Here is a 27867-nt window from a genome sequence, read left to right on the forward strand (position 1 = left end):
AATTTATAATATGTTTCTGATTGAACCTTAGTGAATCTGTTTTATTTGGTATAAAATTGCAACTTAATAAACATTATGCAAACTTTAAACACACAGCTAACCAACTAATAAAAACCTTAGGCATGGTCTAATTTAGAGTTTCTTAATTTGTGGTCGTGGCAAATTGATACATCATTTTAATTTTCAAGATAGTTGCACAATGCATATGTTTTTATCCATACTCAATAGCTGTAATAGAACTCTTGTAAATAATATTCTATGTCTTGTACTTTTAAAATCATTGTAATGAAACAACTACAGCAAATTGATTTTGATTTTCAGTTTCAAACAAATGAATACTCATAATTTGGTAAAATTTTTCTATCGCTGGTTGTGTTGTATGTCAAACACACTTTTTTTAAGGTTGTCACAAAAAACGTTTGTACGAAAACCACTGGTCTAATTGCAGCATATCAATATTAGGTTTACAAAAATAGCACAATGGAAAAATTTTCTTATTCGCCAGTGTTTTAATGGCCTACACGTCAAGTCGCCAATTTTAAGGTTAACATGTATGATTGTTTGACGTCATTCACCCTGAAGAAGGTGGCTGGCATAGGTCAACATCAAAGAGTTATAAAAGTAGTTTCCTTTTTGTTTTCTACCTTGGAACACTGGCAAGGTAAGACACCAAGCATTTAAGATCCTCTGGGCGAATCTTGTCACAGTTCTGCCATGCTGGAAAAGACAATATCGGGCCACCCTGTTGATCTCGTCCACCTAGAAAAATCAATGCAGATTAAGGACGAACCAGCTTTGCGCTTGCAACTAGACATTGGATAAATTATTTATAGCAAGACTGGACAACCTTGACTCTCTACATTGCAAGAAGACACAGAATGCAGCATAACAAACATACTTTTGAACCAATCTGATTAAAATAAATACAGTCAGGGTTGAAAATTTGCAATCGCCTGTTCACAAATGTAAGTGAAATTCGCTTCATACAAAAGCTGATTGACACTGCCCAAGCGAAAATTTGGTTGTGAAACCTACTGAAAGTATTAATTTTTATTTAACAAAATTTATTGTTTACTTCACTCATTGAAGGCTAATTATAAAGGCCGTATAAAATTGATAAAAAACCTAACAGCAACATGCCAAACTCTCTTTAACCATCCATTTTTATCCCTTTTTATTTTCAAATTAAGAAAACTAGATGATTTGCTTACTACATGTAGTTCTAGGGGAAATTATTATAAATCTACCAGGTCCAATTCAAAGGCCAGCCCTGACAGAACTACTTAGTGTGTTAAGTCATGCTTTATTTCAGATTGTTGAAAGACAATTTTTACAAAGTAAACATATTTTGTACGTCATGAAAAAACAATCTTTACAAAAGTGTGCTGCAATATTTTATTAAAATAAAACATTCATACCAGACAGAAAAGTTAATTTTTCTCTTAACAGTGGCAGTAGGTCAATTGCTCTAATCCTGTCAGCCATTCTGAAGAAGTAATCCAATGAAGTACTTTACATGATCCTTGTTTTTGACTGGCAGATATCAAGTGTACTGATTAAAATACATAAATCCCCAAGAATGTCCTGGATTGAAGAGACAAGAAGTTGCACAATTAATAAAATTTCCAGTTATTTTCAACCTAGAATAGCCTGCAAAACAGGAAAGTTGGTTAATTATTAAAATATGGCTGAAGAAAAGCCTATTTTTCTATACCACTTATTCAACTCTATATTCTCGCAAAGCAATACTATATACATAAATAACTTTATGAAATTTCACTTTTATTCTTTGGCATTGATATTTATATATTTTATTCATATAAAATTTACAAAAGACAGCGATCCAGTAAAATAGCCTAGGCACCTCCTAAAGGTAAATTGCTAACGAAGTAAATTTATTTATTGCTAACAATAATTTACCCCACTAACAAAGTAATTTAAAACAATTTTCGCAAAAATTATATACAATGCTACCACCGATCAAACGCTAACCATCACTGCTGGAAAGTATCGCAGATTTCGACAAGATCTCACGGGTGCACGGCCGAAAAAATCTAAGTGACCGGGTGCAACAAAGGTCAAAAAGTGCAACTCATGTTTTTTAATGCACTGCACTGTGAATGTATGGCGCACAAGCATTTTACATATGTGGGGTGCAGTTAAGATATTTTTCCGGGTGCACTTCTTTTTTGTTTTTTTGTTTTTTAAGGTTGAAATATACTCGCGGGTGCACTCGCCATACTTTCCACAGTGGCTAACCATAACCCCTAAATCTGATCAAAGAACCACTTCCTTTTTTAAATGGAAGTAGAAATGCTGGGTTAAGGTAATCTATGATCTGGATATATGCAATGTTACAAATAATAAAGACAAACCAGTTAATTTCACAAGTAAAAGCGATTTAGCAATTTTTTAAATAAAATGCACTCACTGGCCGGCGAGCATATAACACAATTATATACAAAAAAGTTTCATATTGCTTTATGATAAAATTCAGCACAGCAAAGAATCTCAAAGTATCAAATACACACTTAACAAACCCCTCATGTTCTCTTCTTTCTCTAAATTTGTCATTTTCACTAATTAAGCCTATATTAGCGCGCGATAAATCAAGCAAAATTTGATATTATGGCGTAATCAAAACGACAAAACAGCAAACGCACAACCAACAAATCTACAAAACTTAGGAATATTACCCGCTATTAAATGCAATGCCGAACGTATAACACGTCTTTAAACTTTAAGAACTAAAACAAGCAACATATTATGTACAGAGCAGCTATATCGGCTTTTAGAAAAAAATCATTTCTCGTAATAAAACTCACACCTATAAAGCGCCACCTGGTGTCACAACTTTTAAACCGAACAAATAATCAAAAAGTATTCCACTTCAGCTAAAATAAATTAGCAAACTCAGTATTGAACAACCACTTTGAACATACCTCTGTAACGACGTGAACGGTAGTGTGTTTTAGACCAGACTGCGATAAATATGACAACTTAAATTTGTTGAAATTTTCGACACAGTTTCTCGCCATATTAAATTACAATTGTTGTGGCTAAACAAAGTCGCTCCGGCCTTTTGATTAGGGTTTCGAATACAACAGAGATTGGGCGTTAATTTACCCCTTTCGATGCTGTACGTTTGTGTCGACGTAGAGAGGTTACGCTGTAGGTTTGTTCGCTAGATAAACAGGTTGTAAAGCAGAAAAAACATGGGCTGTTTTTCGTCTAAAGAACATCCGGAACCTCAACAGCATACACAAAGAGCTGCCAGTGCAAATTCGCAAGACAGCGGAATTGGACTGTCTTGTCCAAACCAGTCGACATCTGCAGCAACTACATCGGATAACGACTCACTTGTCCAGTCGAGGAAGTCCAGAAAAGGTACTGTTAAAAACAGGGTGCTAACGGAGCTAGCGTGTAGCCTAACCATCTGTATAGGCTACCCTTTGCGAATCTATACAGACTGTCTTATGATGGCGTTGTCGATTAATAAAGTAATTTTTAAGTTCAGTTCTAAACCATTAGTTGTGTAGCGTTTCCTGAACACCTCAGTTGCAAACAAGTGAAGATCTAGGAATCTTGTTTAGAGAGGGGTCACAAGTCACGAAGTTGTTTCATACCGTGACGTTTGAAAGGTATATCTCAACGAGACGTTACAAGAAGCAATCCTAAAAACATAACACAGTTCCTGTTAAAGTTTTTAGATTGGACACAGGTGTTTTTGGCATCTTCAATCAATTTTTGATATGCCTATAGGATATAGGCTAACATGGGTAGGCCTACTGAATCATATGAAATTACTCAGTAAAGTAGCCTACACTCTAATGAAATAACCTTTTTAGACGCAGCAGTAAATAGTGGCGAGTTGTGCTATATAAGTTTCCGGGTGTCTGATCTTATATGGTCATGCAGGTGACCATCAGGTAGCCGTGGTCAATGTGTGGATGGTCCCTGGTATATATTAAGTACCGCCATTAAACGTTGGCCTATATACAGCCTAGATAGAATAGGAATATATATATTGAATAATTAAGCCTTCAATGAACTGTCATTGCAGGAATTGCGTTCAACGTCTCTACCAGGGGAATAATCAGACAACACCCACCAAAGAAGCCATTAGTAAGTGAAACATCAATAAAGGCAAAAACCTTTTTGCAGCCTAACGAATAACAAACTTATCATTTTTCAGTCGGGTCTTCGCAGCAGGTCGTCTGCTGGTAGTTCTAGGAACCAGCCCCTCAGGTCTATTTCCCCACGTAGACGAGCCAGGCCTCCGCCGAAGTTGCTCGACAGACAGAAACCAAAAATCTTAACAGCAGATGAAGTAAGTATTTTGCAAGTATGTGTACCTACCGATCTGTAGACACATATACACAATTAGGCCGCTGCATTTAATTTAATATACATAGGCTATAGAGGCAGGGGTTTTCAACATGTAGGCTATATCGCGTGGACACTTGGCTAAGTGCATTAATAACAATTACCGTAACTTAAGTCCGACTCCGGCCAAATGCGCCGATTTCGTTGAGTCTTGAATCTCTACAGCATGTATTTCACTTATGTACGAAACTAAAATAAGGTTGATGATTAGCAATCTACTAATAATTAGGGTGTCACATCTATATTTCATATACCCACAATGCGTGGTTGGCAACAATTTTACCACATGCTATTCCATCTTAACAATCATATATTTCGAGTGATCAGATTCGAAATTTTGTTCTGCACATGAGCAGGTCGGTGGCGGAAAGTTTTCAAGATAGTCAAATAGAGTCCCGAGTCGGACTCCCTAGCCCTGGCATAACTTGCCTTAACTGTTGTGTCCGCTTAAATACTTTATTATTATTTTCAGTCGAGACCGCTATGGTCTCTCAGTCAAGTCAGAACAGTCATCTCTGGTCTCTTACTTTACCGTTATCTGCGACCTTTTGTTAAAAAATGGACAAAACAATCTAACAGCTTAAAACAGTAGACGACAAGCAACAAATTGCCCTACACACCCCTGGCTTAATTTTAGTGGTAGTTATTAATTTGTCTTGCTATGCTTAACTGGGATACGGACAAAATTCGATTGGCTGTGATTTGAATTGTTGTTTTCTATCAATGACTTGGCTGGGGCTTTTTGTATAACACTGCGAATAGTTTAACAAACTTTGCAACGTATGCGAAAACAGCTGGCGGCGAAGCAGGAACAAGCGGAAAGGAAGCGCGAAATGGAACGGCTGGCCACGATAGCGAGGTTGCATCGGCGGGAGCTGCGGGCGAAGAAGATCAAGGATCGGGTGCGATTCGATTCTGTTCCACGCGCAGACCTCGCTCGCTTCGGCCAGGTCGGACGGTCAAAATCATTTTAACGCTCCAGATACGTCTGGATTATTTTTCAGAGGGAGCAGGAGCTGGCAGAATGGGAGGCAGAGGGCAGCGGAGATGAACTGAGCGACGTCGACGTGACCTTCAATGACCAGCAAGGTGAAAAAATATAGGCGTCACCTTATACGCGCGAGGACTTGTCTTTTAAAAGGTTAAGGCGCACAGTGCTGACCTAATTTGCTGTTTCTAATATGCCTATTAAAAAAATTCTAGTAGGCCAACTTTAAAATTGGTTACTTAAGCCAATTATTAAATACAATTTTTGTTTCGTTTTTTTGATGTTTGTGATGTGAAGTTTCGGTCAGAATGTAACGGGCTGACCGATTTTATAAGTTGAACGTTTTTTTATTATTTAACGACAATGCTGTGACTTCGACTTGCTAATTGATTTGGACTTTAATATAAAATATGTAAAGTTAATACAAATATAACGAACTATAGGACTTGTCTACAACACTGGGTTTAAACGAACTAAATTAAGCAGATGCCGCAACAATAAATAAGTAATACCAATTCCATTTGCCGCCTTTTTTTAGCAGACTTATCTTTCTTTTTGTCACAAAATGTAGTCGTCTATTTGACCCTTATCTGATAGTTGTACAGTGCACACGTTGTCTGGCGTAGGTTATATTGTTAAATAAGACGAAACATCCTTTAGCAAAAAGAAGGACGCTATTTTATACGTGCGACCAAAACACCGGCAACTGTTGAATAAACGGTCTTTCGGTTGATTGTAAAGCTTCCGATATCAGTGTTGTAATGACAGAAGTCAATGACTTGACTGAAGTCATGGATTATAAAAGACTTATCTTGACTTATGTCGTTTTGGTTTTCATTCAACATTTGATTTTAAAATTGAACTATTCATCTAAAGTTTTACATGAAAAACCACTAGATTGCTACATGCTTTTTTGCTGTTGTTTTTTAGTTGACTAACTGACTTGACTTGGACTAAAGTTATTTCACAAATGACTTGATTGGAACTCGGGTCAATTCAATTCAAAATGACTTGTTTACAACACTGTATAAAATTTGAGTAACTTTTGTCCAGAATTCACCTGGGATGACGATCTATCTGCGAAGGATGAAACTACCTCATTGCAAGCAAGCGCGACGCATAGCGCAACAACAAGAACACGGGAACCTTCCGTTCAAAGCGACGTTTCTTGGTGAAACAGGAAAATATTGGGACGGAAATCGCTTTAAGATATGACGGGGGACGTTTGTTAAAGAAATTTTTTCAACAAACCGGCAAATATGTTAATGCAGTCTTGTAAGAAAAACAAGACTATAGACTTCGGTCACCTTGTAAGATATCCACAAAAGTTGTAAGGTGTGTATCACTGCGGGAACAGCTTAGGTTTAAAAGCTTTCAACAAAAATGTCATACTTTGAATTAAAAATAACAAAGCGGAATGCCTGGCAGACTGGAAGCGCGCTTTGCGCTAAAGATTGTTTTTTTTTTCTAAAATAGCCTACAAACCGGTCTGTGGTGTCTATTTATATGCGACTCAAATCTTTGTCCAAAAACATGATCCTTCGTCGTCTTTAACTATGTGTCTACCTCATTTCTGTTGGATTTGTAGTAAATAGAAGTTGAATACAAGAAAATTGTAATTACTAGTAAAACGTCGTGGAAAAGCCGCACAATTTAACTTGCTTTTTACAATACAGTTTTACTTTGTTGCAACACGGGCGTAATGATTTTTTGCAAAAGATACGTTTTCACAAAATTTCACACGGGAAGTTTAAGAGGGGGTGCAAAAGACTACCCCCAAAAGCGCACGACACAAAATGTCAATTGTTCTGAAAACTGTGGTCGCGAACCACTAGTCGTTCGGGTTAATCAGGTGGTTACTGGCCGGGGTTGAGGGAAAGCAAGATGTTCTGCTGGCTGGGAAGGTAGTGGATGTTGCGTGACTTCGCCATAACGCCGGCGATTTCTTCGGCCGCTTCCAATTTTCGGAGTTGAATAAGACCCTCCCCGGCGGCGGCTAGAACAAGGAACAAATGTAGTTGAAACAAACCGGCGTTTTATATATACTGTTGCTACCAGGCATAAAAATAATAAAAAAAAACAGCTCCTCCGGTAGTTGCAATTGTTAACCTCTCGGCAACCTATCTATATCTAAATCGCCTTCTTCAGAATGAATGTAAACGTACAATTAAAGGATTTTTTTCCATATATTATACCACGAGTATTTGGTGCCTTTCACCCTGAAACAGGCGATTTGAATAGGTTGCCCAGGCGTTGGTTAACAATTACAAACAGCCGTTCATTTTTTGAATAATTTTAAAAACGTTTTTTATGACTAAGTAAGGGCTTCTGAACTTTAGCCGCAAAGGGTCAATGCTGGTGATTGGTGACCTATTCTAAAGAGTTTACAGGATGTTCTTACAAAGTTAACATTTCCTGGCTGAAAGTTCAATTTGTGAGTAACCTAAATAAAGTCCAGCTATCCTACTTTTGCTGGTAACTGGAGCATGGTGCTGCAGTTAGGGATGGTTTGCTTTTCGTATCTGCTGGTTTCTTTGAACCCTTAGGTATTTCTATATATTTTCGGTTGAAAACAGTTCACTTACCAACAGATTTAGCGATCATCTCCGCGGCCTTAGCGTCTCCTTCGGCTGTCGTAATGGCAGCTATTTTTTGTTGCTCAGCCTAAATACAGAACAACATTATAATTTAAAATTCGATTAAAGTGTGAAAATTTTAGTCCAAAACCAACAAGTTAGTGGCTTAATGACAAATTGCAAAAGTAGCCAAAATTAAATGGCCATTAACTGAAGATGATACAAGCTCGTATCTAAACGTCTTAGTCAAGATGATGCTGATCTACTCGACCTTTTAGTCTTTGCAAGCTATTATCAAGCTACATTACAGATCAGTGCATTGTGTACCCAAAAAGTTAGTGCTAATTTAGAAGGCCTGCTTTAAAGTTCTTACCTTTTCGACGACGAACCTAGCCCTTTCAGCGTCCTGCTGAGCAACTTGTTTCTGTTCAACAGCAGTCGTGAACTCGTGTCCAAAGGTCAAATGCGTGAGGGAAACGTCATCAAGAATAAGACCGAAGGCGTCTGCTCGCTCAGCCAAATCTTCACTAACCTATAGGACATGAGCATTAAATACATTAAATTACAGGGAGATTCGGAATTGACAAAATCAACTGATGGATTTTAATACCCAATTACCCAGTATCTGGTGGCGGGATCGATACCAGTCAACTGTTTAATCCAGTGATTCATAAACTGTGTGCCTTGAGAGATTGCCAACTGTGCCGCGAAACTTTTTGCAATTTCGGAAAATATAGAATTTGTATAACTTTTGTATAACCAATAGGCATACACGCAAGCATTTTAGACTTAAATATGCACTACCCATTACAAATTAATCATATTGAGACATATGCATTTAGTTTGTCGTGTGTTAAGGGCAATTGTAAAATGACTCTATTGCTGTTTTGTTAAAATTGTGCTGCGAAATATTTAAGATATTTTAATGTACCGTTGCCCGGGAGCCAAAAAAATTGTTCACTGCTAATAACAAATACCACGATTTGAATTAACTATTACCATTTTACATTTTGATTTAACATCATTTCTAAAATCAATACCCTATTTTCTGTTTTTTTTTTAAGAATGCTAAATTCCAATAAATTGAAGTTAAACACAAAAACAACTGTATAATCATGCAACAAACCTGTCGTGAAACAACTTCTCTTTGTGTGATCAATTCACTGGCATCAAATCTAGCCTGCAAAAACAAAAAGTTTAGATTTTTTTAATGTGTCTTTATGCATATTAAATAATATGATTTCAAAGCAAAACTTACAACAACTGCTTTCAAAACTTCATTGGTAATCGAAGGAAGAATTCTCTCGTCATAATCTTCTCCAATTGTTGTGAAAATGTTTGGGAGCTGAGAAGGTTTAGGGCGAAACAGGATTCGAAGAGTGATGTGTACATTTTGCAGATCTAGTTAAATCAAAATTATCTTGATTTTTTTTTAAACAAGGATTTGCTTTATACTTTAAGGTGGGTATTTATTCCCCATTTACAAGTAAAATAAAATCAAAATATTTGATTTATTTGCTAAACTAAACCTGTCCTAAAACAAAGTCTACTACTAAGTTTTGCCTAACAATTTTTGAAAAAAGCATGTTTAAAAAATAACCATTGAATTAATGTAAAGTTACATCTATACATCAATTTTATTCGGGGTAATATAAAACCAGGGTATTGAAAGGCTACACATTTAAGCTTGAAAACCTTATTTCAACAAATGTTAAGGTGAAAACTAGAAATGTCCTATGATATCGAATAGGAGCCGATGACAGTACGACAAGAGTGGTAACTATGCCAATACCAAATTATAATATAATTTTAGGACATGATTGTTGGGTCTCATGCAGCAATTCAACAAAGGTAAATTTATCAATAAATAGTAGGTCAAAAATATAGGTAACAAAACTTATTTAATCTAAAGCAAAGTTAGGCCTAAAGACCTGGAAAATATATTTTGAAATTTTAATTATATCTGTTTTGCTTGTTTGAGTGTAATAATGATGTCGTTCGGGATCGGATCGCAATACTTTTTGTTCAAAATACCGGTACCGCAATAAAATATAAGGTATCGATCATTCCAAATGAAACATTTGAAGGATAAGGACCTTTTTAATTATAAATATAAAACTGCGAATCTATTTAGAGCAGGTGAAAGTAAAGAGAGAAGAGATTGCATTTATTCTGTTCAAATATGCATATAAATCCCATGTAATTAAAAGAAACCTGAATATATATACCTTTTGATCCAGTTACCACAGGGATGTTTCTTGGTCTGGCCTTGCAATCAAATATGATTGGCTTTTGGATCGCTGGAATGAGGAAATGTGTTCCTTCGTTTGTCACGTTTTGTTTCACTCCAGCAAAGCGATCGAAAATTACACCTCGACATCCAGCATCAACTGAATTGGAAAGATTAATCAGGGTTAACACATAAAATGATCAGCCATAATTTCCCAAAACATGAACATGGCATAATTTAGGGCTTACTGGCTACAACAATAGCTATATTAGATAAACCATGTGTACCAGTAGAGAAATCTGAACTGTGGAGTCAGCAGGACTCTGGACACAACAATGTCATTTTTTTGCCAGAAGGCTGACACAGGTAGAAGCAAGTTCGAAAAATGACTAGGCTTCATATTGTCTTCTAAACGAATAGAAAATGTCAAATGTTTTTTTGGTTTATAATTGGATGGATGTTTTCATTGCAAGGGAGAGATGAAAGCACGAGGAAAATTATCTTAATTAATTTCTCAGGTGTGCAGAACCAATTTTTGAAATGTGCAGGTGGGCAATTATGTTTTTTACATACCTTTTGGTTGGAAATCCTATTTATACTGCATGCTTTAAACCCAGCCATTTAGTGCGGCCATTGGTTGGGCGGACAATTAATTGCATCTCCCGATAACCTTCGCCTAATAATTAAGTGTCAATCAAGCGTTATTGGGTTAAGTAACATTTCTTCCTATAACAGGCTGGCCTTGGACAAAATGCGCTACAGGGTTAAGGTAAACTTTAAGACAATATTTAGCAAAGTTAACATTTGGAATTTTTTTATTACAATATAGACCTGTTAGCAAATTATCTTCCTATTTATTGATGTGGCCTGTGAAAGAAGATTAATCCCTCGACGAAACAAAATCGAGATTAAATAATTTAATAGAAATAAACTCAAGTTCTGGGATTTTACTTTGAACATCCCTAATGACAGTATCCACTAAAACTCAACATTATCACCGTGTATTTTTATTTTATTGGGAACAGTCTGTTTTTTTCTCTCTGATGTACTTGCTATGCTTTAAAACCGGTAAGTGTATTCCCGTAATCAAGATATAACTGACAGTCTTTTTACCCATAATTCAAAAGCAACCTACTAACCCCTATTGCATTCCAGTACCTGCTTGCCCAAAACCTAACGCAACAAGTGATGTCATTTGGTGTGCAATATGTCCAAGATATGGCGCTTGTCTAGAAATCCACAACGAACATTATTCGGGTTAGGGTGCAGGCTAGCATTTGGGTAGCTTGAGCAATATTACCAAATGTTAATGCTTGACCCACCTTCACTCAAACACTAACCGACACCCTAACTGACCCACCCTCACCCAAACACTAACCAACACCTTAACCCAAATATTGTGCGTTGGTTTAATTATTGTTTCAAAGCTGTGGTAGGATTCTAGACTGGTCTATAATCCTACCAAATCGTTAGAACAATTATTAAAGCAACGCAGAATATTTGGGTTGGTTAGGATGTCCATTAGTGTTTAGGTGAGGGTGGGTCAAGTATTATTATATTGATTATTTGGCGCTCTTTCACTATTGTACGTAAAAATTAATAAAAAAATTTTTTTCTTCAAATGCCGCATACCACAACACATATTGTTTGGGTTAGGGTGCGGGTTAGCGTTTGGTTGAGGGTTGGTCAAGTTATTATTAATAATAAACATAATATTACTTGACCCATTCTCACCCAAACGCTAACCTGCACCCTAACCCAAACAATATGCGTTGTGGTATGCGGTATTATTATTATTATTTTTTTTTGCATAACTTTTCACGTACAATAGTGAAAGAGCGCCGATTATTTAATATTATTGCTCAACCTACCCAAACGCCAAACCCAAATAATGTTGGTTGTGGAAGGATTCTAGACCAGCGGCCAACATTAATAGAAACTTGGAACAGATAGTTTATATGACTTACCATTGTACAACGCAGAGTTAGCAATGCCACCAGCGATCGCCAAACCCAATCCTAGCTTGGTAAGTTTCGACAGCAGCTCCGACATTTTTGCAGCAGTTACGCAGTGGTTTGAGAGTTACACAGCGCAAATAAACAAAATAGAGCCGCGTTATAATGTCTGCAAGAAACGTGAAATAAGATTAGGTACAAAAAGCGTTGCACAACAAAGTACAGAATCATACCAAACGTGCAATTTCCACGTGATTTCGTCATGTTAAAAACTCCGTTATCCAAAGCATCAGGGAAAATGCGAATATTCCAGTGATTCGGATTTTAGAGCAAAAATATTGTTGACAAAGAAAGTACTTTTATTTATTAAATCAATGATACTATATAATATAGTATCATTGATTAAATTGCAAGATTTACAAATAAGAAAACTCAAATGCCATTCCAAAATTTATCAACGCTCTGATTTATGTTTGAACGCCCAAATTCGGGGCAAGTGAGAAAAAAATTGGGACGTATGAATCGTTTGGTATGCCTACGAAGCAAATCCACAAAGGATAACGACCACGGCGAAACGTTTACTGATCTAAGTTTTATTGTTCGCGAAAAGTTTCTATTTTAGGATCGAATGCGTTACCAATGACTAACAATCATCAATGAATAAATTTACGTAACCTCTACCGACATGCGTAGCGATTTGTAACAGCGCGTCAGAGGCTGCTAACAAGGCGCGACGCAAATAAAACACATGTCACGCCAAATAAGCAACTATACTGGAGAAATAGTCGATATATATAGTACCAACAGTACTCTTTATAGGTACTGCACTTAATGAGAAGTAGGCCTCTAGATAACAACAATAATGTTAAAGGCAATTCGTCGGCTGAAGACGGAGTTGCAAGCAATGGAAGAAAATCCAGACGACGGCGTATCTGCATCACCCGTTAACGAATCGGACATATTTCAATGGAAAGCCATCATTCAGGGCCCAAAAGATACGCCATACGAAGGTGGAGTGTTCAGCATTTCAATTCGACTGAACTGGTCTTACCCTTTCACACCGCCAAAGGTGCGTTTCGAAACGCCGGTCTATCATCCAAATATTAGTTCCGACGGAAGAATCTGCCTCGACATTTTACAGGAGCGCTGGTCGGCGGCCCTTACCTTGTCCAAACTTCTGCTGTCGATTATTTCCCTTCTTTCGGATCCGAACCCCAACGACCCAATGGTTTTTTCTGCGGCCCAATTGTACAAGACCGACTATTCGGACTTCGAGCGCGTGGCTAAGGAGTGGACTCGCAAATACGCCCGACAAGAAACGAAAGAAAGCCCTTCTACTTCAAATGACAAAAGAACAACTTCGTGATACATAATAATTGATGCTGTTTTTTTGGTTAATCTAACATTCTAAGCCACCGAAACTTGAACTTAATTTTGGCTAACTATATGCCCGTAATATCAGGCCGTAGCCGATTTTCGATACCAAGGTAAAGTATAGGACTATATGTGCTTATTCGATACCAAGTTATTTTGTTTCACAGCTACAATGACATGATTTGGTTTCACATTAATGCACTTTTTTCCTATCGGTTTGGAATAGGCCTACCTAGTATCGGACATAATATTTGCAAGTTGAATATCAGAAAAGCTTGTGTTATAAATAGCAAGTGGCAATTAAAACAGGTTAAATCTTTTTTTACATTTCGCGTTTTGAACTAGAAAAACGAATTTTTATACTGTATATAATAAAAGTAAAACAAGTTTATCTGTGATTTCGTTTTTTAGGTCGAACTGTTCATTGTACTGGAACGACTTTCGTGAATTACAACAGTATTACTATTTTAAGCATTAGGCGATTACATAATGACGGTTGTAGTAATGACACTATTTTAAAAATGGCGTCAATACGACAACAATGCCGTTTTATGAATGAAATTGCGTGTAAAGATAAGCGTCAATGAAATATTACTATGGTCCTTTTGTATAGTTTGAGCCAGTCAACATGTAAGATACTTACGAATAGTGTATGTTCAAAATGGAAATCAACTTTTTACTTTACGCCCTCATCTTACTCACATACTGATTTTATAATTTAAAAAATCCTTTCTGAAGATAAATCTTTGAAACTGCATGAAGCTTGTTAACATATGAGGGTCCAATTACAGTTAATTACATTTATTTAATTCACATTACTTTTAAAGCCACAATATTTAGGAAGTGTCCATTTCTTGCTGGGCACTGTCAAGTTCTCTTAAAAGTGATTTACATTTGGCCATGAGAATCTTAACAGACTCTGACATCAAAACATCAGGTGCTAGACCAATTGCAGATTCAACCGTAAAAATAAAGTGGTCTTTAACTTTGCTTAGTTTTACTTTGTCTTTTATGTTTGGATGCCTGTGGATTTCCCTGCTGCAAGTATCTTTCCTGGCAGACACAACAAAGGCCTCCTTTTCTCCAATTTCATTTCTTTTTATGTCAATTACCCCGGCGGAAAAGCAGGACTTTAGCTCTTCTGCTTGTTCTCCAGTTATAGGTTCAAGCAAATCAATTTCGGGCAACAGCCTGTATGCCGTGGTGGCAACAGGCGAGAATTTGGCATGATCTTGACCCAGACCCTTGATAGCATGCATTTTTACATCGATTTCATGTCCTGGGCGTAGTTTGGCAATAAGGATGTCATCATGGACTGGTTTGGCATAGACCAAGTCGCTCTGATTTCCTCTTGGAAACCACTTGATGTCCCCAGAGTAAACCTTGCTATTCTTGTACATCACATCAGGATCTGTGGCATCTTTTGGTGCCGCTGGGTCCTTGGTGCATTTTACCTTTAGTTCAAGGTCAAGAGTGTCCTCTTGGGTTCCCTCTTCATCGTCAGCTTGGCGAAATTCAAATAGGCGTGCATCTACATCCAAGGGGATCAGTCCAAGTCGGTGAGCCAACACTTCGTCTTGAATCACACTGGTGTTGTTATAGAGAAACACCTTATCTATTGCCATAGTTGGGATTTCAGCCAATAGTATCCGTCGGAAGGCATTGGCTATGGAAGCATCAATTCCGATCATATCAAATTCCATTTCGTTTCCATCGATGTGAATCACTTTGATTCTGAATTTGGAAATAAAATTCCTAGAGTCCCATCCGTCCTTGTAACCACTGTAACTACCTGGAAAATCTGTGGTGTGTACATTGCTCAGCCCTTGCTCGTTCAAAGTCAGCCTAGTTCGCATATCACTTATGTGATCCATTACTTGGATTGCTGCACGCGCTTAGGCGGTTGCTTGGGTTGAAAGGTGTAGTATGCGAGATAGCCAGCAGATGCCAGTGTCAGACTAAATAGGGCAATGTTAACAGATATGTGAAGTCTGTTTAATATACGCTCTTTGCGCTGAGTGTTCCACCAGGCCATTACCAACAAACTCTAAAGAAAAACAATGGTTTCAATAATTTTTTTTATTTTTTATTGATTACATCAGTGTTTCTTAACTCATTTTACCTCAAGCGCACCTATAGGCCTCTAAAAATGTGGTAACGCACCCTGGGATTCTAGCAGGAGAAAAATTAAAAAAAAATGTTTTTGAGGGAAACGGTTAAACAGTTATTAATCTTGAATTGCTTGCATATAAAGACTTCATAATTGAATATCTTCAGTATGACAGAGAAAGTAAGAACAATTTTCAAAAAATGGATGATATGTAAAAAAAAAGCAAAGATGGCCTTAATGTTTTTAAGGCCATCTACTTGTGCACACTGCTGGAAAGTATGGCAGATTTCGCGGGTGCACGGCCGAAAAAATCCGTGTGACCGGGTGCAACAAAGGGAAAAAAGTGCACCTCGGGTACACTTTATGATTTTAGGATGCATTGTGTATTGCATACATTGCACTGTAAACGTTTTCCGCACAAGCGTTTTACATATTTCGGGTGCAGTTCAGATTTTTTCGGGGTGCACTTTTAAAAGTTTGAAAAAATCTCGCGGCTACACTTGCCATGCTTTCCACAGTGGCTTGTGCATATAGTACTCGGCAACACGCGACACAAAGTTGGGAACAACTGATTTAACGCAATAACTCCAAAATCACACATTAAACAAATGCTCGAGCTTAATAGAAACACTTTCATTGATAATAAAGAAAATTATTTTATCTTAACACGACTAGCTTGATAAATAATCATTTTAGCAATTAGGACGATCTCAATGTTAAACAGCAAATTATTATGCCTTTGGAAACATTTTTGCACGTGACTTTTTCACTTGTATTTTCTGAAGCAACGCCATTTTTTATCTTATTTAAGGGAATAAATCTTGCTCTTTAGGGTTGCTGCTCGCTTCTTCGCAATCGGAAATATTTCGATAGGTAATAAAATAAAGAAACCACATATGCAACGTTTTTGTGGTTGCAAATGCAAAAATTATCCTGCAGTTTAATCTTAGGTCACAACATTAAATCACACATTTCGGAATTGATGTTCTGTGTTAAACAGCTGATTTAAGATGACGTAATGATTCTTAAGCAAATGGAAGTCGCTTTGCTTTGCATACTTGTAGTTCTCAACTGTCAAGGCGTAAGGTTAAACTGTTCATATAAGAAGTAAACATGGTCGGATCGGCGTTAAAGAGGTTAATGGCTGAATATAAACGTAAGTTTGTGACTCAATTTTTTAGGGTTTATATTTCAACTTCTGAAATAGCAGTTGGAACCCAAACAAATATTTTTACAGAGCTTTCGCTTAACCCACCGGAAGGTATTGTTGCCGGACCAGTATCAGAAGAAAACTTTTTTGAGTGGGAAGCATTAATAATGTAAGTATTATATTTTGTTGGAAACACAATTGGAATTCCACACAGCTCAAATTAAAAGGTTACCTAGCTATGTATTTCAGTCACTTAAATTTGTATGATGTTGTGAGTTAAAAATAGGCTCCTGAAGTGTTCGGCGCTGGTCTAGAATCCTATAACCACATTTTTGTCTGGGGTTTTATTTTGCTAACAATATTTGGGTTAGTGTGTGAGCTAGCATTTGGCTAGCGTCTCATTTTGTTATTGTTAAAATAAATGTGGTAGGATTCTAGACCAGCGCCAAGTGTTCTAGTTGTATTTCACTTATATATCTATTTTAGGGGTCCTTCCGACACGCCTTTCGATGGTGGGGTGTTTCGAACGTCACTACATTTTCCAACAGATTACCCAATGAGTCCACCGAAAATGAGATTTATATCCGAGATTTTCCATCCAAACAGTAAGCAAATAAGAAATATTTTGAGTGTAATTTAATAAAGCTAATGGATCATAAAAATGAAAGCCGTCTTTTTTAGGGCAATTTAAAGGTATTTTTTCTGCACAAAAACACCAGCAGTGAAATAATTATATTAAACCAAATTGCGTCACAATAGAATACTGCATTCTGCATTTAACTATATTCTGATTCAGTTTACCCAGATGGGAGAGTTTGTATATCCATTCTGCATTCGCCCGGCGATGACCCAATGGGTTACGAAACAAGTGCAGAAAGATGGTCACCAGTACAAAGCATTGAAAAGATCTTGCTGTCAGTTATGAGTATGCTTGCAGGTATGCAGTTGAAGAAACCAAATTAATTTATTTGCATACAAAAAACATGCATGTCACCTCAGAAATTTAAGTTTGACATGCCCGGGAAAATTAACACTGTTCAGAAGACGCAACATTTTGTAGGTTTGGCAATTTAATGATTTAAAAATTCTGGCCAATATCACTTATAAGTATTGAAATCAATTAAACTTTAACAAGACACTTCCTGTTTTGTGATGTTCGAAACTACCATGGTAGTATTGTATTCGATTTAAAATTCACCACAAAATTACATTTTTAACACTTCTACTATCGTAGTCTAGGTTTTGAATTCTTATGTTTTGCAGAACCCAATCCAGAGTCTGGAGCAAATGTGGATGCATCGAAAATGTGGCGAGATGACCAAGAAATGTTTAATAAACATGCCGAGAAGTTGGTTCGAAAATCACTCGACTTGCCTGCTGATTTGTAACATTGACTTTTGGGAAGTATTGCATTTGCAGCATTGTACGGAAGGCTACCGTTTTTTTTTTCTTTTTGTAAAGTTAGGCATATTGCCTTTGTAAATATGTTTTATATTTGTGCAATACATTTAAAAAAAAAACATTGTTCAGTTTTATAGGTAATGACGCTATACAAGACTAGGACAGTTTGTACTTTATTTAACTCAAAGAGCAATAGAATTGACACAGTGATGAATAATAGGTAAAACTTATTTCCTGGTAAAATTATAATGTGGGTAACTGATTCCTATTCGGGTCGGCAAGGCGGCAAAATACACACATGCGAATATCCAGGGGGTCCTCTGCTTGTGCAATTGAAAAAGGCTTGCTGCATTGCTCGCACTGTAAAAAAACAGATGCTTGATTGTGTATCATAGTGGTTTCCAAATTGTGCATCGTATTAATTTATTAGGTGCGCTGAACAATGATTTTGTTACAATTGTCAGAATAAAATGCTTACAGATATTATTATACAATGCTAAATGGATTAAAACTCTTTGTTGCTAGAATGCTACACTGACCGATTTTGTTTTATATTAATAGGTGCGATGCAATAACAAAAAAAAATCCTAATATTGTAAAACTTTTTATTCCCAACCTTAACAATCTTAAGTCCCATTGCTCTTCTATTTTCAATAACTGCTGGTATGTGGTCTGCTGCTTCGATATTCCAAATGCGAACAGTTTTGTCCTTTGAAGAATTAACAGTAAACTAAACATCAAAGTTGAACTAAGTCAGGGGTGGGCAATCACTTTTTACAGCAGTAAAATGTATTTAAAGGCCAGTGTAAACTAGGATATATATTACACATAATATAAAGGGTAATAACTTTTAAAAGAAAGCTGTTGATATTCTCATTAAATAGATAGAAAGAGTTGGTTGATGAGGATGCTTTACAAGTGTAACAAAGTAGCTCTGTTCAAAAGTCAACAAAAAATTAACATTTTTTCATACAATTAGAAAGTATAAATCATTACATATATATTTTTTAAATTCATTTTATTTGCTTTTTAATAAACCTCTGATGAAGACATGATCCACTTTCCGTCAGCACTTACATCAACTCCAGTCACCCAACCATCATGACCCTAAAATAAAATATACAGCAATTTTATAAAAACAAACAAAAAACATTTGATTCTGCATGGATTCTTCATCATACCAATATTTTGCATCAATCATTTTATAAAATCTAGCCACAAGACTTTTCTGGTTTAGTTAGGTAGATTAGGAAAAATGTACAATATTGTATACAACTTACTTTTAAAACAAGTTTCTTGCTTTTGTTCTGCATTTCCCAAACCACAATAGAATTGTCGTATCCTCCTGAGATAATTTGCTGTCCTACGAAAAACATTTTGTTAATAATATAATTAATGTAATTTTTTGTAAGTTGGCTAAAAAAATAAAGAAATACCATCACTAGTGAACTTGCAGCAGCTGACTGACCCATCGTGACCTTTGGTTAACTGACTTGGTCCTTGTGATCTAATTTGTCAGAAAAAATATAAAGATAGTGTTTGGGAACACAGGAAGCAGACGTTAAGTTTAAATTGTTTGGCTACGGTAATACAAATTTAGACGTCTTGCCATTATCAACTGGTTAGCATGTTCAGAAGGACATGGTCTTTATTTTAAAAATGGCATACACATCATCAAAATTAAAAGAAAACATTCAGAGTAAAAACATTCTATTTTAGCCCTGATGTTTAAAAACAGATAAACATTCATCACCAGAAAAATGCATATTTTATCTCCAATAAATATTTTAATAACATGATTGGTCTGCCAATGTTTAAAAAACCTAACACAAATTTCTGTCAACTAGAACTATTAATTAAAGTGTAGTTTTAAGTAAAGTTCCCTAACATACCGTATTATACTCATGCATGAAAATACCTAAACATTCCTGTGGAAATGTCCCACACTTGTAACGTTTTATCCCACGATGTAGTGCACAGATATCGCTCGTTGGAAGCAAAACAACAACTTGAAACAACGTTTTTGTGGCCACTAAAAATATTTTTTTTTGAGATTGTTGCTGGTTGATCCTTTTTTGTTTTAGGAAGCAATTTACCTTAGTTTGACAGTAGTACGCTTAGATAGCAGGTCATAGACCTTTGTGGTTCTATCGAGACTTGTTGTTGCCACCCTTTGACTGTTTGGCGAAAATACACAACTTGTGGGCATACTGTCATGATATTCTATGAATAATAAAAATGAAAAATAAAATACATTGTTCTAACATATCAAGTTACTTGTTTACGATAGGGGTTATCAGCATAATATCACCCAATTTCGGGCCTCGTGCCTATTTTAAAAAAAAATCCCTAAACATATTTCATAAAAGAAAAAGGCAACACCGAAAGCCATCGCAGACTCACCGAGTCTGTTGATCTATGATGCAAGCAGGGCAGACTAGAAAAACAACTAGCCTGCAGTGAGGTTCGAACTCACGACCTCCGGTCAAGCCGGGATCGTCGCTCTACCAACTGAGCTATGCAGGCTCAGAAGGGAACGAGTCGAGAAACAACCATACGCCAATGCTTGCTCAATTTGTTAGTACAAGCAACCTCATTGAAGGGGATCCACAGTACCATATCATTTATTCAATGAAACATTCACACATATGTGTGTTAATAGCTGAGATCTAGCCCTTCGAAGCTGCTTTTTGACCAACGACTACGGCTTACGTATAATTAGTACACCAGAGCGACGGTCCCGGCTTGACCGGAGGTTGTGAGTTCGAACCTCACTGCAGGCTAGTTGTTTTTCTAGTCTGCCCTGCTTGCATCATAGATCAACAGACTCGGTGGGTCTGCGATGGCTTTCAGTGTACTAATTATACGTAAGCCGTAGTCGTTGGTCAAAAAGCAGCTTCGAAGGGCTAGATCTCAGCTATTAACACACATATGTGTGAATGTTTCATTGAAGAAAAAGGCAATTTAGAATTGAAATGCAGGATCAATAGCATACTACAATTTATTCTATACTTCTGTCGTAACCAGGTAAAGAAAGCAGATAAGATAAAATTAGTGCTTCGAAGTTGTTTTACACTGCTGTTACCACTTGATTATCTTACCAATCAACTCTTCAACCATTGACCCATCCCTCATATCCCAAATTAGAATGGAATTATCAAAGTCCGAAGCAGAGACTGCAAGTTTTGCATCATTAGAAATGTCGCAGGAAGTCACAATACCATTATGTTGGGACTGCCACTTTACTTGACCGGTCTCAACATCCCATGCCCTTAAACTTTTATCCCACGATGATGAGAGAATTCTGTCAAATGGATAGGTTATTTCATTAAAAAAATACAGTGATTAACAATTATATTTCGTTAGTATTTATGTTATATGATAAAGTTCATTTTCATCAGGTGCCTACACATAAAAACTTATCTAAATATAGCAGACATGTTTAAAGCAAATGAAAATTAAGTTATTAAAAAGAATGTTGCATGTGCAAACTTGTATATGCATATATCTGTTATACTGAGTGATATTTACATATATAGTGGGTGTTATTTACATAGAGGTATGTTAACGCAATTTGTTTTTGTACAAGAAAGAGTGATATTCAATTACATCACACCAATTTTGTACCTTTATTTTTTTATGTGAATAAATATTAAGGTTACAGTTGAAATTCTTAATCAAGACATATAAATATAAACACACAATTAAACCATAAAATGTCCATACGTGTTATTGTCATTTTGACTTATTGCACCACGAGTAACAGGTAACGAATGACCAGTGTAAGTGTGAATTATGTCTCCATAGTCGGCACTCTGAAAGATAATTTTGTATAACTATTACAATAAACTCTTGTTACCGGTACATTCAATTATAAGCAAAAGCGAATTTATAATAAGAGATGATATATAAGACATAAGGCTTTTCAATTTTTTTTATTAATGAAAAACTCATTAATAAATAATAATTATGTACATACGCGCATCACTACTGTTCCATCTTGTGAGGTTGAAAGTATCTTTTTTCCTTGTGAAAAAAACTGGCAACTTGTCACACCACCGTCATGTCCTCTAAATACTTTAAAAGGAATCTGAAAAAGGTCAACTTAAGTAATATAGTACAAAATGTTGTAGCAATCTTAATAGATACCAAACCTTATGAAATATTAGTTGTGGTAATTCACTTTATATCAAAACAAGTTTTATGAGGTAAAACAAACAAAGCGAAAAAAGTTTAACGGCCTCACAATGAAGTTGACATAAACATTGTAACGTGCATTAAATGATCTTTTTTCAGTCGCGCCCCCCTTTGGCAATTTTCCTATGCTTCGCGCCCCCTACGAAAAACAAAGAGAAAGCTTGCGGGGCTATATGCAGCTTAAACCCAGTCCAAGCGCAGTAAATGCAAAAAAACACTTGCTTTAATTCGGTTTAAATTGATGAAAAAATGGATTTGTGCACATTAGGCACATAGCAACATTTGCATATTGCTCGTAATTATAGTCTAATTTTAAGAGTTGCATTTTGTGGAGTTTAGTGACATGATGCAACAGGCCATAATATGCATAGCGCTTTAGGGTTGAATTGATTTTCCTAAAAACAGACAAAAACTGTTAAAATGGATAGAACTTAAACAATAATATTTACATCGCAAAAAGTAACAAAAAATAGTTAGGGGTCAGTTCCCCTGAATCCCCTTGTTTAAGACCATGGTTTTAGAAATTCACTGTTTCTTGCCCCAACAACAGACTACTCTGCATAACTTGGCGTGGCAAAAATTCTCTAAATTGGTCTATAACTAATTATTACATGCTCTCAGTTGCTTCAACTATTGGACGCATGACAAACTATGCGCTTTGTTGTTTTTCTGCACTCCTGGCATCCTGACGTGACATGCCATGAACCAGTCTGAAATGTATGGCAGATCTTGGGAGTAAACGGCTGCCACAATCTGGATGACCGGCTGCAACAAAGATCGAAAAAGTGCACCTCGGGTTTTACAGGTGCACTGTACTGCTTTTCTGATGCACTCTGTTTTGCATACATTGCCCACAAACATACACTGCATAAACGTTTTACACATTTGGGATGCAGATCACACTTTTTTTGGGGCGCTTGAAAAAAGGTTGAAAAACCTCGCAGGTAATGCACTTGACATACTTTCAACAGTGGGCCATGAAATGCAGATGAATGAGGTTGATGTCATAAACATTTCTCAAACTAAATTCGACTTTAATATGACTTGCCACGATCATAAACGAATTAAACTACATAAAACATGAAGGTAAAATCAGTTTACTTTAACAAGTCGCAGCAAACTGCCCCACAAGCTGATTTAAGTTTAGTACGACTCAAAAATACTTGACTTAAAACATTTAACTAAAATATCAACGAACGTCATCATATATGAACGTCATTATATTCGGTGCTCTTTCACTTATGTACGTGAAAAGTTATGCAAAAAACAAAACAAAATAATACCGCATACCACAACGCATATTGTTTGGGTTAGGGTGCGGGTTAGCGTTTGGGTGAGGGTGGGTCAAGTAATATTACGTTTATTATTAATAATAACTTGACCCACCCTCAACCAAACGCTAACCCTAACCCAAACAATATGCGTTGTGGTATGCGGCATTTGAAGAAAGTTTTTTTTTTATTAATTTTTACGTACAATAGTGAAAGAGCGACTTATATTCTTAACCTGGTGACAAAACAAAGTGAACATAAAACCAAAAATATACCTGTGAAAGATTTTCATTTTCCCACAAAGATGGTCTCTTTTTGTTAAGGGCCGGGGTATCGTTCGATGCGGAAGATAACCCCATAATCGATTTGCCACGAGAAGCGTTACGTCTACTTGCAGGGTAGCTTGCAATTATTCATGAATATGGTAGTTAACAAATCATGGGATGTTTAGTTAAACATTTGACAAATTAGCTATTTTGGGAAATACCCTATTATGATAATTAACATTTTGGAATCTTTACAGATAAACCTTTTTTTGTAGTTTGTACCAATGTAAAAATAAAAAGCGTACACAATTTAATGCAAACACTAATGTAATTTTATAAAAGTATAGTCCAATTCAAATCCTTAAATTTGTAAAAAAGTTAAATACAGTAAATGTTCTGTTGTCCTAGTAACAGAATGTTTAACTACACAACGCTTAAAGAATTTAGTGGGTTTTTTTTGAAAATATGGGCTGATTTGATTTTAGTTTTACTTTCGTCGTGTTTTTTTTTTTGAAGAGTTACTATTGTTTTTTTATTTTTATTTTTGACTAGTTACTATCGTTGCTTTTCAAAATTTTGAAATGTTTAGATTATTTTGACTGATATAGTATTCGCATATAACCAGGGAGTCGAACCGTTTGACTTTTCCGGTTCAGGTTCGGTTCGGGTTCAAGGATTTTTACGGAATCCGGTTCAGTTCCGGTTTAGGTTTCGAGCAATTTAAAAGTTCCGGTTCAGTTCCGGTTCGACCATTGTTATTTCAAAACCGGTTCATACTGTTCAGGTTCGGACACAATATAAGTTGCGTTAAATCTAAAAATGTGTAAATATTTGAATTATAAGTCATTTAATCTAAGTTACGTGACGTTTTAAAAAGACAGCCACTCATTATTCAAATATCTGAAAAATAAAAAATCCACGTTTTATTTATTAATATTAATATTTTTTTCACAAAATTTCGAACATGGCATAAAAACTTTCCCATAAAATATCGAACATGGCGTAACATAAAGTTGTGACGTCATGCTGGAGTGAACCGCTTTTGTTTACAGGTTCGGGTTCGGTTATGGTTCAGGTTCTTTCAAATTATTCGGTTCAGTTCCGGTTCGGCTCCTTAAAACCTTGCAAAAAACGGTTCAGGTTCGGTTACGGTTCGGGAAAAATTGACCCAAAACCGGTTCATAAAGTTCCGGTTCGGTTCCGGTTCGACTCCCTGCATATAACTAATTACGTTAAGTCGACATTTTGTTTAAAAAAAGTAATAAACTGATTTTACCAAAAAATATGTTGTAGTCTTGATGTTTATTTTCAATTTAGCAAATAAGAAATTGTAGCAATAACTAGGAGGTTTGTTGATAAGCCCTAAACCTTAGCTTCCAAAATCCTTCCTGCTTAGCAAGCTCGATTTATTCGTTCGTGTCGTATGATCAAAAAGTACAGCCGATTCTCATTATCGCGATTTTCAGTTGCGGTAGCGTTCAACCTACCGGTCCCACAAACCCGTGGTTTCGATTCTCGTGTGTGGTTTGATTTTTTACGCTATTGATCGCAGTATAAACGACAGTATATCACTGGTATAGGCCTACTGCTCAAAAACGTATTCATTTTGCATTTTTTGCTGCATTAGACATCGAATTACAAGTTAGGCCTACAGCTACAGTGTGCAAGTTTTTTGTGTCAGGCCAGTTTCTAAAACTCATAACTACAAATTTTAACCTGCTTTTTAGTAACTGTATGGAGGACTGGCAAAAATATCATGTATAAGAATAAAGTTTATTATAAAAATCAGAGAAGTCTAGAACGAATTTAATCTGAGTCTAACCGTTCCCGAACAGGGTCGTTATAAACCGGTTTTGAGCCAATTTTCCGAACCGTAACTGAACCTGAACCGTTTTTTAGAAACTTTTAGGGTGCCAAACAGGAACAGGACGGAATATTTGAAAGAATCTGAACCTTAACCAAACTAGAAAACAGTGCGGTTTACTCTAACAAGACCACAGAACACTAAATTTTTTAAAGTGTTCCGTATATATTATTTGTTTTAAAGATTTAAGGTAGGTATGTCATGTTCGGATTGGGCTTCGGTAACTTAAAGTTTTACGCACTGCAACAAAACAAAAACTGATAAAAAATTAATATTTATCAAATAAAACGTTGGGTTTCATTATTAATTGTAATATAGAGCTGTTTTTTATTGCGCCGTGAAACTTAGATTAAATTCGAGTTTTAATGATTATATTGTTTTTGGATCCAAATTTTCAGGTTTAGCTCAATTTATATTGCACCTGAACCGAATCTAAAACGAAAAAGAAAACCATGCGACTCCCTGATAAAATACCAAATAAGTGGTTGAAAATTGTAGTAGGACGAAGTAAGAATATCAAAGCCCATACAGAAGAATAGAAAAGAAATATTCGAAATGTTCAAAATGATACCTACTTCTATTTCCCATTTCGGCTTTGATATTCGTACTTTATCCTATTTTACAAATAATTCAAGTGATTTTAGCGTGTTTTTAATTTTTAAAATATAAAGGCGTTACCCGCAACAAGTTATACAAAAACAACAAATTTCTGAAGGTTTGGAAATTTGTCATTCGGTCTGCAAATGCGACTTGCTGTCGACTAATGCCTAATTTTTTTTTCAAATTGTGAGCGATTATGACAATGACAATAATCCTTGTTCGAGTAGGCAAATCTATTCGAAAAGTTCTTTGTCGTAATGACTTGTGCAAGTTCATCCGATTGTTTGATGGCCTGGGGATAAGATTACTATGAATTCTTATCGCGGTAAAAACAAGTAATTGACTCACTTAACAATACAACAAACTAGCGAAAACATATCTCTCTCCTTTCAGCAACGTATATACAGTACTTTTAGAAGTTGATATTAATAACACTACGTAAGCTGTATAAGTTCGGCAACCTTTTTCCAGTTGCGGGCCAAAACCAAAGTCAGAAAGGTCTCTACAGGCCGCAGTGTATACTAAGAAATGTGTTATAAAAATGTTAGAACAACTGTAAATCAGACTGGCCTCGAGGCTTTTTTGCACTTAAAAACGTGTTTAATCATATTTAAGGAGGTACTAAAGTGTTGACGCAAGGCGCATAAAAAAGCGTTTGGTTTGAAATTCGAGTTCACACGTCGTCATCCATGCACTACGTAATGAAAAGTGTAATAAAACTACTTTGAGGAAACGCCATAACATTTAAAGTTAATCAGCGAAGTGTATGTTAACGTTTTCAAGCGAGGGCACACTTCGCGAGCGAAGTGAGCGCGATTTTTATTTTGGTGTAGCGGCATTTCTTTTAAAGTTCTTGCAAGTTTGCATTACATTGCCAAAAATAAAATAAAAAAGTATATACTAAAAAATATTTGTGAATATGTTTTCCGTTAGTCCGCGTCGCACTTAGCAGCCTTGCACGGCGCAACGGTAAAGAAGCGTGAAATTTAGTTCAAAAGACAGCATCAAAACGCAAACAAACCGGATGTAGGATGATCATTCGAACTTACGTAGTTAAAATGTATGTGAAATTGATCTGTGTCCAATTTGTCAAAGAGGAGGCGGGCCGGATGAATTACATCGGTGGGCCATAGGTTGCCGACCCCTGGTTTATAACGTTATGTTGATGTAACTTTGTTACTTCATGTTTAGACGTAACTTACGTACTATGGCGTAACTTTGCAACCTAATCTCTAAAAATTGTTTCATGACCCCCCATTCACCCGAAAAAAATTGTATCAGGGCCTAGCTTCAATATCGCCGTTCATAAAACCTCAGACAAGGTTAGGTAGAAACCTTTCTGTTGGCTTAACCAGCATTTTATAAAATTTCGTGCAGCTATTAAACCGTTTTAAACATGAATTTCAAAGATCCACATTATCTTGTTCGTATCGAATGCCATTTTGCATAATCCCCTCTAAACCTAGCAAACCATCTAGCGCAGTGGTTCTTAACCAAGG

At 36.2% G+C, this 27867-nt stretch overlaps 7 protein-coding genes and 1 non-coding gene across 8 annotated transcripts in view; 3 read left to right on the forward strand and 5 right to left on the reverse strand.

Moving 5' to 3' along the window:
• The window catches only part of LOC146132066 (triple functional domain protein-like), a 96829-nt gene extending 95183 nt beyond the window's left edge, over window positions 1-1646 (reverse strand). Inside the window, exons 1-2 of the mRNA XM_083397198.1 lie at window positions 1419-1646; window positions 645-759 (exon numbers count right to left, since the gene is read on the reverse strand). Of these exons, the coding sequence (XP_083253324.1) occupies window positions 645-759; window positions 1419-1485 (182 nt within the window). The 5' untranslated portion in view covers window positions 1486-1646. The remainder of the gene's footprint in view (window positions 1-644; window positions 760-1418) is intronic.
• Window positions 1647-3197: 1551 nt separating this feature from the next.
• LOC146132067 (uncharacterized) lies at window positions 3198-7016 on the forward strand. The gene is made up of 6 exons (XM_083396512.1): window positions 3198-3387; window positions 4064-4125; window positions 4196-4330; window positions 5181-5288; window positions 5391-5475; window positions 6428-7016. The coding sequence occupies exons 1-6, from the start codon at window positions 3216-3218 to the stop codon at window positions 6547-6549; spliced, it is 684 nt and encodes a 227-aa protein (XP_083252638.1). The 5' UTR covers window positions 3198-3215; the 3' UTR covers window positions 6550-7016.
• LOC146132068 (prohibitin 1-like) lies at window positions 6973-12335 on the reverse strand. Its single transcript, XM_083396511.1, has 7 exons — window positions 12148-12335; window positions 10179-10340; window positions 9209-9351; window positions 9077-9130; window positions 8324-8482; window positions 7960-8038; window positions 6973-7370 (listed from the first exon to the last, which is right to left on the reverse strand). The coding sequence occupies exons 1-7, from the start codon at window positions 12230-12232 to the stop codon at window positions 7231-7233; spliced, it is 822 nt and encodes a 273-aa protein (XP_083252637.1). The 5' UTR covers window positions 12233-12335; the 3' UTR covers window positions 6973-7230.
• Window positions 12336-12997: 662 nt separating this feature from the next.
• On the forward strand, window positions 12998-13501 carry LOC146132069 (uncharacterized). Its single transcript, XM_083397199.1, has one exon. The coding sequence runs from the start codon at window positions 12998-13000 to the stop codon at window positions 13499-13501; it is 504 nt and encodes a 167-aa protein (XP_083253325.1).
• A 242-nt stretch (window positions 13502-13743) lies between these two features.
• Window positions 13744-15549, reverse strand: LOC146132070 (DNA-directed RNA polymerases I and III subunit RPAC1-like). The gene has a single exon (XM_083396804.1). It carries the CDS (start codon window positions 15381-15383, stop codon window positions 14346-14348), a length of 1038 nt encoding a protein of 345 aa, XP_083252930.1. The 5' UTR covers window positions 15384-15549; the 3' UTR covers window positions 13744-14345.
• A 1080-nt stretch (window positions 15550-16629) lies between these two features.
• Window positions 16630-18231, forward strand: LOC146132071 (ubiquitin-conjugating enzyme E2 G2-like). The gene is made up of 5 exons (XM_083397978.1): window positions 16630-16775; window positions 16857-16938; window positions 17256-17374; window positions 17566-17706; window positions 18033-18231. Exons 1-5 carry the CDS (start codon window positions 16733-16735, stop codon window positions 18155-18157), a joined length of 510 nt encoding a protein of 169 aa, XP_083254104.1. The 5' UTR covers window positions 16630-16732; the 3' UTR covers window positions 18158-18231.
• On the reverse strand, window positions 17694-24041 carry LOC146132072 (WD repeat-containing protein 88-like). Its single transcript, XM_083397977.1, has 11 exons — window positions 23914-24041; window positions 22150-22260; window positions 21897-21985; window positions 21272-21474; window positions 20267-20393; window positions 20089-20202; window positions 19607-19677; window positions 19451-19533; window positions 19209-19277; window positions 18787-18879; window positions 17694-18530 (listed from the first exon to the last, which is right to left on the reverse strand). Exons 1-11 carry the CDS (start codon window positions 23995-23997, stop codon window positions 18414-18416), a joined length of 1161 nt encoding a protein of 386 aa, XP_083254103.1. The 5' UTR covers window positions 23998-24041; the 3' UTR covers window positions 17694-18413.
• On the reverse strand, window positions 20622-20696 carry Trnaq-uug (transfer RNA glutamine (anticodon UUG)). Its single transcript has one exon. It is a non-coding gene; the product is annotated as a tRNA-Gln (tRNA).
• Window positions 24042-27867: the final 3826 nt, after the last annotated feature.

This window comes from Ascidiella aspersa, chromosome 9, assembly GCF_963924565.1.
Source record: "Ascidiella aspersa chromosome 9, kaAscAspe10.2, whole genome shotgun sequence".
Classification (NCBI taxonomy): domain Eukaryota; kingdom Metazoa; phylum Chordata; class Ascidiacea; order Phlebobranchia; family Ascidiidae; genus Ascidiella; species Ascidiella aspersa.